Source organism: Bombina bombina, chromosome 7 (assembly GCF_027579735.1).
Source record: "Bombina bombina isolate aBomBom1 chromosome 7, aBomBom1.pri, whole genome shotgun sequence".
Lineage (NCBI taxonomy): Eukaryota > Metazoa > Chordata > Amphibia > Anura > Bombinatoridae > Bombina > Bombina bombina.
Window position 1 is genome coordinate 428,498,121 of NC_069505.1, and position 19,999 is coordinate 428,518,119.

The window sequence follows — 19,999 nt, forward strand, 5'->3', positions numbered from 1 at the left end:
CTTCTCTAGATATCTGCAGTGTATCTTAGGTTCCAAAATGGCAGCCCCCATGATTAGAGGGAAGTGCATGAAACATATTTAGTTTTTAGTGCCCTTTTAATGGAGTCAAACAAACTTGTGCCTAGTGGCCCAAATGGTGTAAATCTGGCTCTTGTCACCATCCGGTTCTCATCTCAGATTCTACAACAAAATAATGTGGTTTGTACTAGACGCCCACACAACACTGGAGAAATATCTCCTCCAATAGCAGCTGTTTTGTGTTTTGCATATTGCGTAATCGGTTCCCACACCTGGAAGGATACAACGTGTTTTCTGTGTCCACAAAGATAATTTTTCCTCCAGAATATCCATTTGGCCCTGGGAGCTGCGCTGTCACTGCAGGTTTCATGGAAAGGTTATAGCGGAAGAACAGATGGTAATTAAACATGACAATTCTGCATACAAAAAACAAAGAGAGTCTTTACGTACCACAAAGAGTGTGCGACAACTGAGTTTTTCCTGTCCGAAACTCTACAGAAAAAGCAAACAGTATTTGTTATCATTTGGTAGGGAGCTTTTACTTACTAGATATTTGTTTGTAAAAAAATAGTAAAGGCACTGGGGCATATTTAACAATGTGCGAGCGGACATGATACGAAGTAGCGTATCATGTCCGCCGCACATCGATAAATGCCGTCAGCATACGCTGTCGGCATTTATCATTGCACCAGCAGTTCTTGTGAGAATCTGCAGATTCACAGCCAATAGGCCGCTAGCAGGGGGTGTCAATCAACCCGATCGTATTCGATCAGGTTGTTTCCTGTCACCCGCCTCAGAGCAGGCAGACAAGTTATGGAGAAGCGGTCTTTAGAAACAAGGGGCATCCAGCTCCATACGAAGCTTGATAAATATGCCCCTTTCTCTGAAATGTGTCCATTAACTAAAATGATTTTAGACAAATAGATTTTTTTTTTTTTTTTTACTAAGAATAATACAAAAAAAAAAAAAAATATATATATATATATATATATATATATATATACAGTATCCCACAAAAGTGAGTACACCCCACACATTTTTGTAAATATTTTATATCTTTTCATGTGACAACACTGAAGAAATTACACTTTACTACAATGTAAAGTAGTGAGTGTACAGCCTGTATAACAGTGTAAATTTGCTGTCCCCTCAAAATAACTCAACACACAGCCATTAATGTCTAAACCGTTGGCAACAAAAGTGAGTACACCCCTAAGTGGAAATGTCTAAATTGGGCCCAATTAGTCATTTTCCCTCCCCGCTGTCATGTGACTCATTAGTGTTACAAGGTCTCAGATGTGAATGGGGAGCAGGTGTGTTAAATTTGGTGTTATCGTTCTCACACTGTCAGGGTATCTGTGAAATGGCCTTAAATGAACTACAGATGGATTATAGAATCTAATACTTCATTTTTAGCTACAATCTAATTTGATATGAATTGGTCTCACTATAGCCCTGCCCCCCTCACTGCTGCTTGGGACGAGTTAGAAAACATTTAGTTCAGTATGTAAAGGCACCTACCTACACATATTAACCCCTAATCTGCCGCCCCCCAACGTCGCCGCCACTATAATAAACATATTAACCCCTAAACCGCTGCACTCCCGCCTCACAAACATTAGTTAAATATTATAAAACACCTAATCTGCCGGCCCTAACATTGCCGGACCTACCTACATTTATTAACCCCTAATCTGCCGCCCCCGTCGCCGCCACTATAATAAAGTTATTAACCCCTAAACCTAAGTTTAACCCTAAACCTAACACCCCCTAACTTAAATATAATTTAAATAAATCTAAATAAATATTACTATCATTAACTAAATTATTCCTATTTAAAACTAAATACTTACCTATAAAATAAACCATAAGAGAGCTACAATATAACTAATAGATACATTGTATCTAGCTTAGGATTTATTTTTATTTTACAGGCAAGTTTGTATTTATTTTAACTAGGTAGAATAGTTATTAAATAGTTATTAACTATTTAATAACTACCTAGTTAAAATAAAGACAAATTTACCTGTAAAATAAAACCTAACCTAAGTTACACTAACACCTAACACTACACTATAATTAAATAAATTAACTAAATTAAATACAATTACCTACATTAAATTAAATTAGCTAAAGTACAAAACCCCCCCACTAAATTACAGAAAATAATAAACAAATTACATAAATTTAAACTAATTACACCTAATCTAATAGCCCTATTAAAATAAAAAAAGCCCCCCAAAAATAAAGAAAAATCCTAGCCTAAACTAAACTACCAATAGCCCTTAAAGGGACACTCAATCAAAATTAAACTTTCATTATTCAGATAGAGCATGCCAATTTAAACAACTTTCCAATTTACTTCCATTAACAAAATGTGCACAGTCTTTTTATATTTAAACTTTTTATGTCACCAGCTCCTACTGAGTATGTCCAAGAATAAGTATGCGTTTGTGAATGGCTAATGGCTGTCACATGGTACGTATATGCATTTGTGAATGGCTGATGGCTGTCACATGGTACAGGGGGAGTGGAAAAAAACATAACTTTTAAAATTGTCAGAAAAAAAATCTACTACTCATTTGAAGTTCAGACTAAGTGCTATTGCATTGTCTTGTTATCTTGCATTTGTTGATTATGCAAATCTACTGTGTTGACTGGTCCTTTAAAAGGGCCTTTTGCGGGGCATTGCCCCAAAGTATTCAGCTCTTTTACCTATAAAAAAAAATACAAACAACCCCCCAACAATAAAACCCACCACCCACACAACCAACCCACCAAATAAAATACTAGCTAAAAAAACCTAAGCTCCCCATTGCCCTGAAAATGGCATTTGGATGGGCATTGCCCTTAAAAGGGCAGTTAGCTCTTTTGCGGCCCAAAGTCCTAACCTAAAAAATAAACCCACCCAATACACCCTTAAAAAAACCTAACACTAACCCCCTGAAGATCGACTTACCGGGAGACGTCTTCATCAAAGCCGGGCGAAGTGGTCCTCCAGACGGGCAGAAGTCTTCATCCAAGCTGGGTAGAAGTGGTCCCCCAGACGGGCAGACGTCTTCATCCAGATGGCATCTTCAATCTTCATCCATCCGGCGCGGAGCGGGTCCATCTTCAAGACATCCGACGCGGAGCATCCTCTTCATCCGACGACTAAAACAGAATGAAGGTACCTTTAAGTGACGTCCTCCAAGATGGCGTCCCTTAGATTCCAATTGGCTGATAGAATTCTATCAGCCAATCGGAATTAAGGTAGAAAAAATCCTATTGGCTGATGCAATCAGCCAATAGGATTGAAGTTCGGCAGATTAGGGGTTAATAAATTTAGGTAGGTGGCGGCGACATTGGGGGCGGCAGATTAGGGGTTAATAAATATAATGTAGGTGGCGGCGATGTTGGGGGCAGCAGATTAGGGGTTCATAAGTATAATGTAGGTGGCGGCGGTGTCCGAGTGGCAGATTAGGTGTTACTAATATAATGTAGGTGTCAGCGATGTTGGGGGTGGCAGATTAGGGGTTAATAAGTGTAAGATTAGGGGTGTTTAGACTAGGGGTTCATGTTAGGGTGTTAGGTGTAGACATAACTTTTATTTCCCCATAGGAATCAATGGGGCTGCGTTAAGGAGTTTTACACTGCTATTTTGCAGGTGTTAGACTTTTTTTCAGCCAGCTCTCCCCGTTGATTTCTATGGGGAAATCATGCACGAGCACGTTACACCAGCTCACCGCTGACTTAAGCAGCCCTGGTATTGGAGTGCGGTAATGAGTAAAATTTTACTCAACGCTCACTTCTTGTCTTTTAACGACGGGTTTCTGAAAACTCGTAATACCAGCGCTGTATGTAAGTGAGCGGTGAGGGAAAACTGCTCGTTAGCACAGCACAGCCTCTAATACAAAACTCGTAATCTATATATATATATATATATAAACCTGGGAGATGTATCTAACGCATAAGAAACCTTTAAATCTAATAAGTGTATATATAATTGGTGCTGTATATAACATCTTCTTGATTTTTCCAGGAGCATAGTGGTACACTATGCAATAAATATTTTAATATGGGATACTGCAATATAAATATAGATATGAAATTGCAACTGATCAGTAATCTCAAGGTATGTATGTGATTTTAAGAAGATAACTGAGATATTAATAAGATTCATGCTAAAAGTATTAAAATCATTTTAAATACCTATCGCCTAGATTTAGAGTTCTGCGTTAGCCGTCAAAAGCAGAGTTAAGGGGTCCTAACGCGGCTTTTGGCCGCCCGCAGGTATTTAGAGTCAGGTAGGTAAAGGTGTACCACTCACTTTTCCATACCGCAGATCCCCTTACGCCAATTGCGTATCCTATCTTTTCAATGGGATCTTCCTAACGCTGGTATTTAGAGTCTTGGCTGAAGTGAGCGTTACACCTCTACCGACAAGACTCCTATCGCCCATGGAAAGGCTGTAGTTAAGAGCTTTCTGGGCTAACGCCGGTTTATGAAGCTCTTAACTACAGTGCTCTAAAGTACACTAACACCCATAAACTACCTATGTACCCCTAAACCGAGGTCCCCCCACATCGCCGCCACTATAATAAATATTTTTAACCCCTAATCTGCCGACCGCACATCGCCGCCACCTACATTATCCCTATGAACCCCTAATCTGCTGCCCCTAACATCGCCGACACCTACATAATATTTATTAACCCCTAATCTGCCCCCCCCAACGTCGCCACCACCTAACTACAAGTATTAACCCCTAATCTGCCGACCGGACCTCGTCGCCACTATAAAAAATGTATTAACCCCTAAACCGCCGCACTCCCGCCTCGCAAACCCTATAATAAATAGTATTAACCCCTAATCTGCCCCCCCCCAACGTCGCCGCCACCTAACTTCAAGTATTAACCCCTAATCTGCCGACCGGACCTTGCCGCTACTCTAATAAATGTATTAACCCCTAAAGCTAAGTCTAACCCTAACCCTAACACCCCCCTAAATTAAATATTATTTTAATCTAACGAAATAAATTAAATCTTATTAACTAAAGTATTCCTATTTAAAACTAAATACTTACCTGCAAAATAAACCCTAATATAGCTACAATATAACAAATAATTATATTGTAGCTATTTTAGGATTTATATTTCTTTTACAGGCAACTTTGTATTTATTTTAACTAGGTCGAATAGCTATTAAATAGTTATTTACTATTTAATAGCTACCTAGTTAAAATAATTACAAAATTACCTGTAAAATAAATCCTAACCTAAGTTACAATTAAACCTAACACTACACTATCAATAAATTAATTAAATAAATTACCTACAATTACATACAATTAACTAAACTAAACTTACGCCTAGATTTAGAGTTCTGTGTTAGCCGTCCAAACCAGCGTTAGGGGGTCCTAACGCTGGTTTTGGCCGCCCGCTGGTATTTAGAGTCAGTCAGGAAAGGGTCTAATGCTCACTTTCCAACCGCGACTTTTCCATATCGCAGATCCTCTTACGTCAATTGCGTATCCTATCTTTTCAATGGGATCTTTCTAATGCTGGTATTTAGAGTCTTGGCTGAAGTGAGCGTTAGAACTCTAACGACAAAACTCTATCCGCAGAAAAAAGTCAGGAGTTAAGAGCTTTATGGGCTAATGCCGGTTTATAAAGCTCCTAACTACTGTGCTCTAAAGTACACTAACACCCATAAACTACCTATGTACCCCTAAACCGAGGTCCCCCCACATCGCCGCCACTCTAATAAAATGTTTTAACCCCTAATCTGCCGAACGCACACCGCCGCAACCTACATTATCCCTATGTACCCCTAATCTGCTGCCCCTAACATCGCCAACCCCTATATTATATTATTACCCCCTAATCTGCCCCCCCCCCCCAACGTCGCTGCTACCTACCTACACTTCTTAACCCCTAATCTGCCGACCGGACCTTACCGCCACTATAATAAATGTATTAACCCATAAACCGCCTCACTCCCGCCTCAAAAACCCTATAATAAATAGTATTAACCCCTAATCTGCCCTCCCTAACATCGCTGACACCTAACTTCAAGTATTAACCCCTAATCTGCCGACCGGACCTCGCCGCTACTATAATAAATGTATAAACCCCTAAAGCTAAGTCTAACCCTAACACCCCCCTAAATTAAATATAATTTTTATCTAACAAAATAAATTAACTCTTATTAAATAAATTAATCCTATTTAAAGCTAAATACTTACCTATAAAATAAACCCTAATATAGCTACAATATAACGAATAATTATATTGTAGCTATTTTAGGATTTATATTTATTTTACATGCAACTTTGTATTTATTTTAACTAGGTACAATAGCTATTAAATAGTTAATAACTATTTAATAGCTACCTAGTTAAAATAATTACAAAATTACCTGTAAAATAAATCCTAACCTAAGTTACAATTAAACCTAACACTACACTATCAATAAATTAATTAACTAAACTATCTACAATTATCTACAATTAAATCAACTAAACTAAATTACAAAAAAAAACAAAACACTAAATTACAAAAAATAAAAAAAGATTACAAGAATTTTAAACTAATTACACCTACTCTAAGCCCCCTAAAAAAATAACAAAGCCCCCCAAAATAAAAAAAATGCCCTACCCTATTCTAAAATAAAAAGTTAACAGCTCTTTTACCTTACCAGCTCTTAAAAGGGCCTTTTGCGGGGCATGCCCCAAATAAAACAGCTCTTTTGCATTTAAATAAACATACCCCCCCCAACATTACAACCCACCACCCACATACCCCTAATCTAACAGAAACACCCCTTAAAAAACCTAACACTAAGCCCCTGAAGATCTCCCTACCTTATCTTCACCATGCCGGGTATCACCGATCCGTCCAGAAGAGGGTCCGAAGTCTTCATCCTATCCGGCAAGAAGAGGTCCAGAAGAGGCTCCGAAGTCTTCATCCTATCCGGCAAGAAGAGGACATCCGGACCGGTAGACATGTTCATCCAGGCGGCGTCTTCTATCTTCATCCATCCGGCGCGGAGCGGGACCATCTTGAAGCAGCCGACGTGGATCCATCCTCTTCTTCCGGCGACTCCCGACGAATGCAGGTTCCTTTAAGTGACGTCATCCAAGATGGGGTCCCTCGAATTCCGATTGCCTGATAGGATTCTATCAGCCAATCAGAATTAAGGTAGGAAAAATCTGATTGGCTTATTGAATCAGCCAATCAGATTCAAGTTCAATCCGATTGGCTGATCCAATCAGCCAATCAGATAGAGCTCGCATTCTATTGGCTGATCGGAACAGCCAATAGAATGCAAGCTCAATCTGATTGGGAATTCGAGGGACGCCATCTTGGATGACGTCACTTAAAGGAACCTTCATTCGTCGGGAGTCGCCGGAAGAAGAGGATGGATCCACGTTAACTGCTTCAAGATGGTCCCGCTCCGCGCCGGATGGATGAAGATAGAAGACGCCGCCTGGATGAACATGTCTACCGGTCCGGATGTCCTCTTCTTGCCGGATAGGATGAAGACTTCGGAGCCTCTTCTGGACCTCTTCTTGCCAGATAGGATGAAGACTTCGGACCCTCTTCTGGACGGATCGGTGATACCCGGCGTGGTGAAGATAAGGTAGGGAGATCTTCAGGGGCTTAGTGTTAGGTTTTTTAAGGGGTGTTTGGGTTAGATTAGGGGTATGTGGGTGGTGGGTTGTAATGTTGGGGGGGTATTGTATGTTTATTTAAATGCAAAAGAGCTGTTTTCTTTGGGGCATGCCCCGCAAAAGGCCCTTTTAAGGGCTGGTAAGGTAAAAGAGCTGTTAACTTTTTATTTTAGAATAGGGTAGGGCATGTTTTATTTTGGGGGGCTTTGTTAATTTTTTAGGGGGCTTAGAGTAGGTGTAATTAGTTTAAAATTCTTGTAATCTTTTTTTATTTTTTGTAATTTAGTGGGTTTTTTTTTTTGTAATTTAGTTTAGTTGATTTAATTGTAGAAAATTGTAGATAGTTTAGTTAATTAATTTATTGATAGTGTAGTGTTAGGTTTAATTGTAACTTAGGTTAGGATTTATTTTACAGGTAATTTTGTAATTATTTTAACTAGGTAGCTATTAAATAGTTATTAACTATTTAATAGCTATTGTACCTAGTTAAAATAAATACAAAGTTGCCTATAAAATAAATATAAATCCTAAAATAGCTACAATATAATTATTTGTTATATTGTAGCTATATTAGGGTTTATTTTACAGGTAAGTATTTAGCTTTAAATAGGATTCATTTATTTAATAAGACTTAATTTATTTAGTTAGATAAAAATTATATTTAACTTAGGGGGGTGTTAGTGTTAGACTTAGCTTTAGGGGTTAATACATTTATTATAGTAGCGGCGAGGTCCGGTCGGCAGATTAGGGGTTAAGAAGTGTAGGTAGGTAGTGGCGACGTTGGGGGGGGCAGATTAGGGGGTAATAAATATAATATAGGGGTCGGCGATGTTAGGGGCAGCAGATTAGGGGTACATAGGGATAATGTAGGTTGCGGCGGTGTACGGAGCGGCAGATTAGGGGTTAATAATAAAATGCAGGGGTCAGCGATAGCGGGGGCGGCAGATTAGGGGTTAATAAGTGTAAGGTTAGGGGTGTTTAGACTCGGTGTACATGTTAGGGTGCTAGGTGCAGACTTAGGAAGTGTTTCCCCATAGGAAACAATGGGGCTGCGTTAGGAGCTGAACGCTGCTTTTTTGCAGGTGTTAGGTTTTTTTTCAGCTCAAACTGCCCCATTGTTTCCTATGGGGATATCGTGCACGAGCACGTTTTTGAAGCTGGCCGCGTCCGTAAGCAACACTGGTATTGAGAGTTGAAGTGGCGGTAAATATGCCTGTACGCTCCCTTTTTGGAGCCTAACGCAGCCCTTCAGAGAACTCTAAATACCAGCGTTGTTTAAAAGGTGCGAGGGAAAAAAAAACACGCATAGCTAACGCACCCCTTCTAACGCAAAACTCTAAATCTAGGTGAGAATTAAAAAAAAATCAAAAACACAAAATTACAAAAAATAAAAAAAGATTACAAGAATATTAGGCTAATTACACCTACTCTAAGCCCCCTAATAAATAAAAAAAAAAACCCAAATAATAAAAATTAAAAAGTAATCAGCTCTTTTACCAGCCCTTAAAAAGGGCTTTTTGCGGGGCATGCCCCAAAGTAATCAGCTCTTTTGCCTGTAAAAAAAATGACAACCCCCCCAACATTAAAACCCACCACCCACATACCCCTACTCTAACCCAAACCCCCCTTAAATAAACCTAACACTACCCCCCTGAAGATCTCCCTACCTTATCTTCACCATGCCGGGTATCACCGATCCGTCCAGAAGAGGGTCCGAAGTCTTCATCCTATCCGGCAAGAAGAGGTCCAGAAGAGGCTCCGAAGTCTTCATCCTATCCGGCAAGAAGAGGACATCCGGACCGGTAGACATGTTCATCCAGGCGGCGTCTTCTATCTTCATCCATCCGGCGCGGAGCGGGACCATCTTGAAGCAGCCGACGTGGATCCATCCTCTTCTTCCGGCGACTCCCGACGAATGCAGGTTCCTTTAAGTGACGTCATCCAAGATGGGGTCCCTCGAATTCCGATTGCCTGATAGGATTCTATCAGCCAATCAGAATTAAGGTAGGAAAAATCTGATTGGCTTATTGAATCAGCCAATCAGATTCAAGTTCAATCCGATTGGCTGATCCAATCAGCCAATCAGATAGAGCTCGCATTCTATTGGCTGATCGGAACAGCCAATAGAATGCAAGCTCAATCTGATTGGGAATTCGAGGGACGCCATCTTGGATGACGTCACTTAAAGGAACCTTCATTCGTCGGGAGTCGCCGGAAGAAGAGGATGGATCCACGTTGGCTGCTTCAAGATGGTCCCGCTCCGCGCCGGATGGATGAAGATAGAAGACGCCGCCTGGATGAACATGTCTACCGGTCCGGATGTCCTCTTCTTGCCGGATAGGATGAAGACTTCGGAGCCTCTTCTGGACCTCTTCTTGCCAGATAGGATGAAGACTTCGGACCCTCTTCTGGACGGATCGGTGATACCCGGCGTGGTGAAGATAAGGTAGGGAGATCTTCAGGGGCTTAGTGTTAGGTTTTTTAAGGGGTGTTTGGGTTAGATTAGGGGTATGTGGGTGGTGGGTTGTAATGTTGGGGGGGTATTGTATGTTTATTTAAATGCAAAAGAGCTGTTTTCTTTGGGGCATGCCCCGCAAAAGGCCCTTTTAAGGGCTGGTAAGGTAAAAGAGCTGTTAACTTTTTATTTTAGAATAGGGTAGGGCATGTTTTATTTTGGGGGGCTTTGTTAATTTTTTAGGGGGCTTAGAGTAGGTGTAATTAGTTTAAAATTCTTGTAATCTTTTTTTATTTTTTGTAATTTAGTGGGGGTTTTTTTTTGTAATTTAGTTTAGTTGATTTAATTGTAGAAAATTGTAGATAGTTTAGTTAATTAATTTATTGATAGTGTAGTGTTAGGTTTAATTGTAACTTAGGTTAGGATTTATTTTACAGGTAATTTTGTAATTATTTTAACTAGGTAGCTATTAAATAGTTATTAACTATTTAATAGCTATTGTACCTAGTTAAAATAAATACAAAGTTGCCTATAAAATAAATATAAATCCTAAAATAGCTACAATATAATTATTTGTTATATTGTAGCTATATTAGGGTTTATTTTACAGGTAAGTATTTAGCTTTAAATAGGATTCATTTATTTAATAAGACTTAATTTATTTAGTTAGATAAAAATTATATTTAACTTAGGGGGGTGTTAGTGTTAGGGTTAGACTTAGCTTTAGGGGTTAATACATTTATTATAGTAGCGGCGAGGTCCGGTCGGCAGATTAGGGGTTAAGAAGTGTAGGTAGGTAGTGGCGATGTTGGGGGGGCAGATTAGGGGGTAATAAATATAATATAGGGGTCGGCGATGTTAGGGGCAGCAGATTAGGGGTACATAGGGATAATGTAGGTTGCGGCGGTGTACGGAGCGGCAGATTAGGGGTTAATAATAAAATGCAGGGGTCAGCGATAGCGGGGGCGGTAGATTAGGGGTTAATAAGTGTAAGGTTAGGGGTGTTTAGACTCGGTGTACATGTTAGGGTGCTAGGTGCAGACTTAGGAAGTGTTTCCCCATAGGAAACAATGGGGCTGCGTTAGGAGCTGAACGCTGCTTTTTTGCAGGTGTTAGGTTTTTTTTCAGCTCAAACTGCCCCATTGTTTCCTATGGGGATATCGTGCACGAGCACGTTTTTTAAGCTGGCCGCATCCGTAAGCAACACTGGTATTGAGAGTTGAAGTGGCGGTAAATATGCCTGTACGCTCCCTTTTTGGAGCCTAACGCAGCCCTTCAGAGAACTCTAAATACCAGCGTTGTTTAAAAGGTGCGAGGGAAAAAAAAACACGCATAGCTAACGCACCCCTTCTAACGCAAAACTCTAAATCTAGGTGAGAATTAAAAAAAAATCAAAAACACAAAATTACAAAAAATAAAAAAAGATTACAAGAATATGTACACCTACTCTAAGCCCCCTAATAAATAAAAAAAAAACCCAAATAATAAAAATTAAAAAGTAATCAGCTCTTTTACCAGCCCTTAAAAAGGGCTTTTTACGGGGCATGCCCCAAAGTAATCAGCTCTTTTGCCTGTAAAAAAAATGACAACCCCCCCAACATTAAAACCCACCACCCACATACCCCTACTCTAACCCAAACCCCCCTTAAATAAACCTAACACTACCCCCCTGAAGATCTCCCTACCTTGAGTCGTCAATAGAGCCAATAGAATGCGAGCTCAATCTGATTGGCTGATTGGATCAGCCAATCGGATTGAACTTGAATCTGATTGGCTGATTCAATCAGCCAATCAGATTTTTCCTACCTTAATTCCGATTGGCTGATAATATCCTATCAGCCAATCGGAATTCGAGGGACGCCATCTTGGATGACGTCACTTAAAGGAACCTTCATTCGTCGGGTAGTCGTCGGGGAAGAAGGATGTTCCACGCCGGAGGTCTTGAAGATGGAGCCGTTCCTCGTCGGATGGATGAAGATAGAAGATGCCGCTTGGATGAAGATGTCTGCCGGTCCGGATGTCCTCTTCTGCCCGGATAGGATGAAGACTTCTGCCGGTCTGGATGTCCTCTTCTGCCCCATCGGATGAAGATTTCGGCCCTGTTGGGTGAAGACGACTCAAGGTAGGGAGATCTTCAGGGGGGTAGTGTTAGGTTTATTTAAGGGGGGTTTGGGTTAGAGTAGGGGTATGTGGGTGGTGGGTTTTAATGTTGGGGGGGTTGTATTTTTTTTTACAGGCAAAAGAGCTGATTACTTTGGGGCATGCCCCGCAAAAAGCCCTTTTAAGGGCTGGTAAAAGAGCTGATTACTTTTTAATTTAGAATAGGATAGGGATCTTTATTATTTGGGGGGATTTTTTATTTTATTAGGGGGCTTATAGTAGGTTTAATTAGCCTAATATTCTTGTAATCTTTTTTTATTTTTTGTAATTTAGTGGGGGGGTTTTTGTAATTTAGTTTAGTTTAGTTAATTGTATGTAATTGTAGGTAATTTATTTAATTAATTTATTGATAGTGTAGTGTTAGGTTTAATTGTAACTTAGGTTAGGATTTATTTTACAGGTAATTTTGTAATTATTTTAACTAGGTAGCTATTAAATAGTAAATAACTATTTAATAGCTATTGTACCTAGTTAAAATAAATACAAAGTTGCCTGTAAAATAAATATAAATCCGAAAATAGCACCAATATAATTATTCGTTATATTGTAGCTATATTAGTGTTTATTTTACAGGTAAGTATTTAGTTTTAAATAGGAATACTTTAGTTAATAAGATTTAATTTATTTCGTTAGATTAAAATTATATTTAATTTAGGGGGGTGTTAGGGTTAGGGTTAGACTTAGCTTTAGGGGTTAATACATTTATTATAGTAGCGGCGAGGTCCGGTCAGCAGATTAGGGGTTAATACTTGAAGTTAGGTGGCAGCGATCTTAGGGAGGGCAGATTAGGGGTTAATACAATTTATTATAGGGTTTGCGAGGAGGGAGTGCGGCGGTTTAGGGGTTAATACATTTATTATAGTGGCGGCAAGGTCCGGTCGGCAGATTAGGGGTTAATAAGTGTAGGTAGGTGGCGGCGACATTGGGGGGGGACAGATTAGGGGTTAAAAAATATAATATAGGTGTTGGCGATGTTAGGGGCAGCAGATTAGAGGGTCATAGGGATAATGTAGCTTTGGCGGTGTACGGAGCAGCAGATTAGGGGTTAATTATATACAGCAGGTGTCAGCGATAGCGGGGGAGGCAGATTAGGGGTTAATAAGTGTAAGGTTAGGGGTGTTTAGACTCGGGGAACTTGTTAGGGTGTTAGGTGCAGACTTAGAAAGTGTTTCCCTATAGGAAACAATGGGGCTGCGTTGGGAGCTTAACGCTGCTTTTTTGCAGGTGTTTTTTCATCCCAAACTGCCCCATTGTTTCCTATGGGGGAATCGTGCATGAGCACGTTTTGCCAGCTTACCGCTAACGTAAGCAACGCTGGTATTGAGGGTTGAAGTGCGGTAAATTCGGCTCAACGCACCATTTTTGGAGCCTAACGCCGCCCTTCAGACAACTCTAAATACCAGCGTTGTTGGAAGGGTGCGTTGGGGAAAAAAGCTGCGTTAGCTACGCGGGTCTTTAACGACAAAACTCTAAATCTAGCCGTATATATTTTAAATGTATAAGAATTATTTTGTATTGTGGGAAGTGTATCATATTTAATATTGATGAAATGCCCAGATTAAATAACATTAAGTGATCATATACAAATTGGACATAATTGTTTGACAAGAAATAGTGAATACACTAAATATACATTTTAAAAATATATATGAATCTGTATTTACTGTTAGCAATTTAAAAATGAAACTGTTTTGTCTTTGTCTGCTGCCCCTGATGGCCTAAATCCAGTATTACAGCCACAAGGCATTTGGCTGTTAAATATGAAATTTCCCAGTAGCCAATCAGAGAAAAGAGCGTATCCAAATCTATTGAATGATTAAGACATGGGGAGGAGTTTTGTCTCAGACAAAAACTCCCTGCACAGAGAGAGAAAGGATCTTGGTGGAAAAATTTTGGTTGGTGACTGTTTGCAATCCTGCTGTTGCCATTTTTGCTTATAGCGAGACCAGTGTGCGAACACAGTTTTCTGTAAGACAAATACGTTGGGACACTCTTTGTGGATAAGAGACTATCAAGATTAATTCTCTTACAAATGGGCATAATTCTCCTAAAACATATGACGATAAACATATTTGGATATTAACTGAATTCTCAAACTGGTGACCTTGTAAAGTATAAGAAATTGTTAAATATATATATAATATTTAAATCAAGGGCATTCTAAGGCTATAGTTAGATTACAGCTGGTAAATTTAAAGAGCATACTTTGTATTTTAAGCTTGTGTTCATAGTCCTCTGTAGTTTAAAACTAGTCATATTTAGTGCTAAGTAAGTTATATTTGCAACTATATATTTAAGGATTTGCCTTATTGTAGCTAAATGAGGTTATTTCAGTTCAGATAAATTGGCATATCAATTGGAGGGTATAGTATTTTGTTATATTGTCTAACTAAGCATTGTTAAGTTAACGGTCCATATTCTGGTATTTCATTGTGGTATTTTAATGTGATTCATTGTGAGTAAGGTAAATTCTAAAGGTATATTTTTTTATGATCTTTGTATAGAATAATGTAACAGCATAAGTGTGTATCATTTAATTCATAATCTGGTTTCTATAAATATAATTCAATGTGTTCATACATTTTAACTAATCTAAAGAATTTAGGAATAATTATTGATTTTAATTGTTTCGTATTAGCATTTTAATTGGGGGCTATTTTAAAGAATAATTATTAAATAAATTGTATTATAACCCTGCTATATACTGACAACACTCTCTCATACTGGTCACTGGAAGTTCAACATGGCACCTCATGGCAAAGAACTCTCTGAAAAAAAGAATTGTTGCTCTACATAAAGATAGCCTAAGCTATAAGAAGATTGCCAAGACCCTGAAACTGAGCTACAGCATGGTGGGCAAGACTATACAGCGGTTTCACAGGACAGGTTCCACTCACAACAGGCCTCGCCATGGTCGACCAAAGAAGTTGAGTGCACGTGCTCAGCGTCATATCCAGAGATTGTCTTTGGGAAATAGACGTATGAGTGCTGCCAGCATTGCTGCAGAGGTTGAAGGGATGGGGGGTCAGCCTGTCAGTGCTCAGAACATACGCCGCATACTGCATCAAATTGATCTGCATGGCTGTCGTCCCAGAAGGAAGCCTCTTTTAAAGAAGATGCACAAGAAATCCTGCAAATAGTTTTCTGAAGACAAGCAGACTAAGGACATCTATTATTGTGTCAGGCTATGTAGATAGCAATAGAGATTAGGATCTCAACTGCTGACCTAGCAGACAAAATGTGTAATATGTATCACCTTGAATGCTGAACTATCTTTTTTATAGCCCAGGTTTACTTAGTGACTTTTATAGAAATGAAATTCAGATAGCTGCTATACTTGTATATGAAGTTGCAACTGAGAGTTAGGATAGGTAGCTTCTTGCAGATTTATTTAATTATAGGACAAGTAAATCTCTGCTTCATTTGTAGCTAGGAATATAAAAGCACCTGGCTCAATAGAGAAGTACACAGTAACGCTTGCCCTTTAAATACTTGGTCTGTGTCCCTGCAGCAGTTCTTGCATTCAACTAAGCAGAGCTGTTGTGCTGCTGTAGTTAGAGCTGGCTCCTGTGTGTACTGTGATCAAAACAGGCTTGTTTGGAACCAATCCGTTTGCAGATGCAGAAAAGGGGGCGTGGCTAAGCTTCGGTGCTGAACTGACTGTATTGAAGGCAATCCTGTGCAAAGTAAATTCTTTTGAAATGCTGTCTGAACTCCTGAGTGAAAGGCCTCCCCCGGTAAGCAGGTTATGACTACAAGTGAACTTCAGGGAGCAAGGATGTGTGCATGTTAACACAGAGCAGTTTGCATTCAGAGTCAATTATTTTACCAGAGACTGGATAGTCAGAGCAAAACCATAGTAGCAGGTATTGCTTGTAGTATTCAAGCTTGCAGGAGCAGATTGTTTAACAGAAAGTAAAGTCCTTTAGCTGCTAGATTGCTGTAGCTTGAAACAGGTATTTAGCATCAAGGAGAGTTCAATCCTATGGTAATGAAGGTTGTGAAAGTTTTATATATAATAGGTATCCAGTGTTGTAATCCAGAAAGAGATTTGTTTAGAGACATGCAGTAGACAGGCATAGCTTCAGCTTGAGAGCAAAATAACTAAGCACCTGTTTAAGGTGCAATGATGACTTAAATAGGGGAGTAACCAGGTGAACAGGAAATCCAAGGTAGGAAGGAAAAGCTGGACTGGAATCCTCACATACTGGAACCATGTCCTGTAGTCCAATGAGACCAAGATAAACTTATTTGGTTCAGATGGTGTCAAACGTGTGTGGCGGCAACCAGGTGAGGAGTACAAAGAAAAGTGTGTCTTGCCTACAGTCAAGCATGGTGGTGGGAGTGTCATAGTCTGGGCCTGCATGAGTGCTCCCGGCACTGGGGAGCTACAGTTCATTGATGGAACCATGAATGCCAACATGTACTGTGACATACTGAAGCAGACCATGATTCCCTCCCTACGGAGACTGGGCCACAGCAGTATTGCAACATGATAACAACCCCAAACACACCTCCAAGACGACTACTGCCTTGCTAAAGAAGCTAAGTGTAAAGGTGATGGACTGGCCAAGCATGTCTCCATACCTAAACCCTATTAAGCATCTGTGGGGCATCCTCAGATGGAATGTGGGGGAGCGCAAGGTCTCTAACATCCATCAGCTCTGTGATGTCGTCATGGAGAAGTGGAAGAGGACTCCAGTGGCAACCTGTGAAGCTCTGGTGGACTCTATGCCCAAGAGGGTTAAGGCAGTGCTGGAAAATAATGGTGGCCACACAAAATATTGACACTTTGGGCCCAATTTGGACATTTCCACTTAAGGGTGTACTCACTATTGTTGTCAACGGTTTAGACATTATGGCTGTGTGTTGAGTTATTTTGAGGTGACAGCAAATTTACACTGTTATACAGGCTGTACACTCACTGCTTTACATTGTAGCAAAGTGTCATTTCTTCAGTGTTGTCACATGAAAAGATATAATAAAATATTTACAAAAATGTGAGGGGTATACTCACTTTTGTGGGATATATATACATACATAAATGCATATGATTATATATATGTATATATATATATATATATATATATATATATATATATATATACACACACAGGCATACCCCACATTTACGTACCCAATGTAAAACGAAAATGTACTTAAAGTTAAGAAATACTTTTTTTTCACGTCTCAATGCATGTACTGCATTATAATAGTTATTTATAGGCATAACTGATATAAATAATACATTTATAACTAAAATAAACACAATACTGTAAGGTTAGGGCAAAAGAAAATATGTATTGCAGAACATATGTATTGCAAAATAAACACAATATTTTCTAAGCTTAGGATCAGCTTAGGGCAACAGAACATATTTATTGCAAAATACAGAGTACAGGTAAACACTATCACCTAGATTACGAGTCTTGCGTTAGCCTTAAAAAGCAGCGTTGAGAGGTCCCAACGCTGCTATTTTCCTAACGCTGGTATTACGAGTCTTGAAATGACAGGCTCACCGCTCACTTTTTTGGCCAAATCCACTTACGTAAATTGCGTATCCTATATTTTCAATGGGACTTGCATAATGCTGGTATTACGAGTCTACAAAAAAGTGAGCGGTAGACCCTCTCCTGTCAAGACTGGTACCACATTTAAAAGTCAGTAGTTAAGAGTTTTATGGGCTAACGCCGTAACATAAAACTCTTAACTAAAGTGTTAAAAAGTACACTAACACCCATAAACTATCTATTAACCCCTAAACCGAGCCCCCCACATCACAAACACAAAAAAAAATTTTTAACCCCTAATCTGTCGAACTGGACATTGCCGGCATGATAAAATATGTATTAACTCCTAAACCGCCGCCCTCCCGCATTGCAAACACTAGTTAAATTTTATTAACCCCTAATCTGCCGTCCCTAACATTGTTGACACCGACCTACGTTTATTAACCCCTAATCTGCCACCCCCAACGTCGCTGCAACTGTAATAAATGTATTAAGCCCTAAATCTAAGTCTAACACCCCCTAACTTAAATATAATTTTAATAAATCTAAATAAAATTACTATCATTCACTAAATTATTCCTATTTAAAACTAAATACTTACCTATAAAATAAACCCTAAGCTAGCTACAATATAACTAATCGTTACATTGTATCTAGCTTAGGGTTTATTTTTATTTTACAGGCAACTTTGTATTTATTTTAACTAGGTAGAATAGTTATTAAATAGTTATTAACTATTTAATAGCTACCTAGTTAAAATAAATTCAAATTTACCTGTAAAATAAATCCTAACCTAAGTTACAATTACACCTAACACTACACTATAATTAAATTAATTACCTAAACTAACTACAATTGAATACAATTGAAAAAAATTATCTAAAGTACGAAAACCCCTCCCACTAAATTACAGAAAATAATAAAATAATTACAAGTTTTTTAAACTAATTACACCTAATCTAATCCCCCTAATAAAATAAAAAAGCCCCCCAAAATAATAAAAAGCCCTACCCTATACTAAATTACAAATAGCCCTTAAAAGGGCCTTTTGCGGGGCATTGCCCCAAAGTAATCAGCTCTATTACCAGTAAAAAAAATACAACACCCCCCCCAACAGTAAAACCCACCACCCACACACCCAACCCTACTCTAAAACCCACCCAATACCCCCTCAATAAAACTTAACACTAACCCGTGAAGATCACCCTACCTTGAGAAGTCTTCACCCAGCCGGGCCGAAGTCCTCAACGAAGCCGAGCGAAGTGGTCCTCCAGACGGGCAGAAGTCTTCATCGAAGCCGGCCAGAAGAAGTCCTCCAGACGGGCAGAAGTCTTCATCCAGGCGGCATCTTCTATCTTCATCCATCCGGCGCGGAGCGGGTCCATCTTCAAGACATCCGATGCGGAGCATCCTCTTCTGGCGACGTCTTCAAACAGAATGAATGTTCCTTTAAATGACGTCATCCAAGATGGCGTCCCTTGAATTCCGATTGACTGATAGAATTCTATCAGCCAATCGGAATTAAGGTAGAAAAAAATCCTATTGGCTGATTGGATCAGCCAATAGGATTTTTTCTACCTTAATTCCGATTGGCTGTTAGTGTTAAGTTTTATTAAGGGGGTATTGGGTGGGTTTTAGAGTAAGGTTGGGTGTGTGGGTGGTGGGTTTTACTGTTGGGGGGGGTATTGTTTTTTTATAGGTAATAGAGCTGATTACTTTGGGGCAATGCCCCAAACAGCTATAAGCATTTATTCTAGTAACAATGAAGTCATACTGGTATCTTCTGTTTTCACTGTTTTCTCTTCAAAGCTTTCTTGCTGGTGAATTTAGTGTACTACAAGTAGCAATAAGAGAAGAAACAGGACTGGGTGGTGATGCCAGAGCTGGAAATGGACTGTCAGTTGATGTTGATGATCTGGGATCAAAATGACTGTCGATGATGATGATCTGCGTGCTGATGGACTTTTAGAAAAGTAAGTCTCTATGGAGGTTTGAAGTGTAGCTCTCTTCTTTTCTCTGTAGATTTCTTTGTAACAGGCATAAGCCCCCGAAATGTTACCATTGACTGTGGAGCTTCTTACAAACTCCCTATCATGCTTTTTAAAAAGAGCCATGGCGCTATCTAGATAGCTTAAAAGAGAATTTTTGAAGTTAAGCCTTCAGGCTGTTTGATGATCTCAAACCCATTTTGCACATCTTCTT

General features: G+C 39.3%; 1 protein-coding gene across 1 annotated transcript in view; it reads right to left on the reverse strand.

The window, feature by feature from the left end:
• Positions 1-19,999, reverse strand: part of DMC1 (DNA meiotic recombinase 1) — a 165,715-nt gene that overhangs the window by 86,171 nt on the left and 59,545 nt on the right. Inside the window, exons 5-6 of the mRNA XM_053689434.1 lie at positions 469-510; positions 303-375 (exon numbers count right to left, since the gene is read on the reverse strand). Coding sequence (XP_053545409.1) covers positions 303-375; positions 469-510 — 115 coding nt within the window. The remainder of the gene's footprint in view (positions 1-302; positions 376-468; positions 511-19,999) is intronic.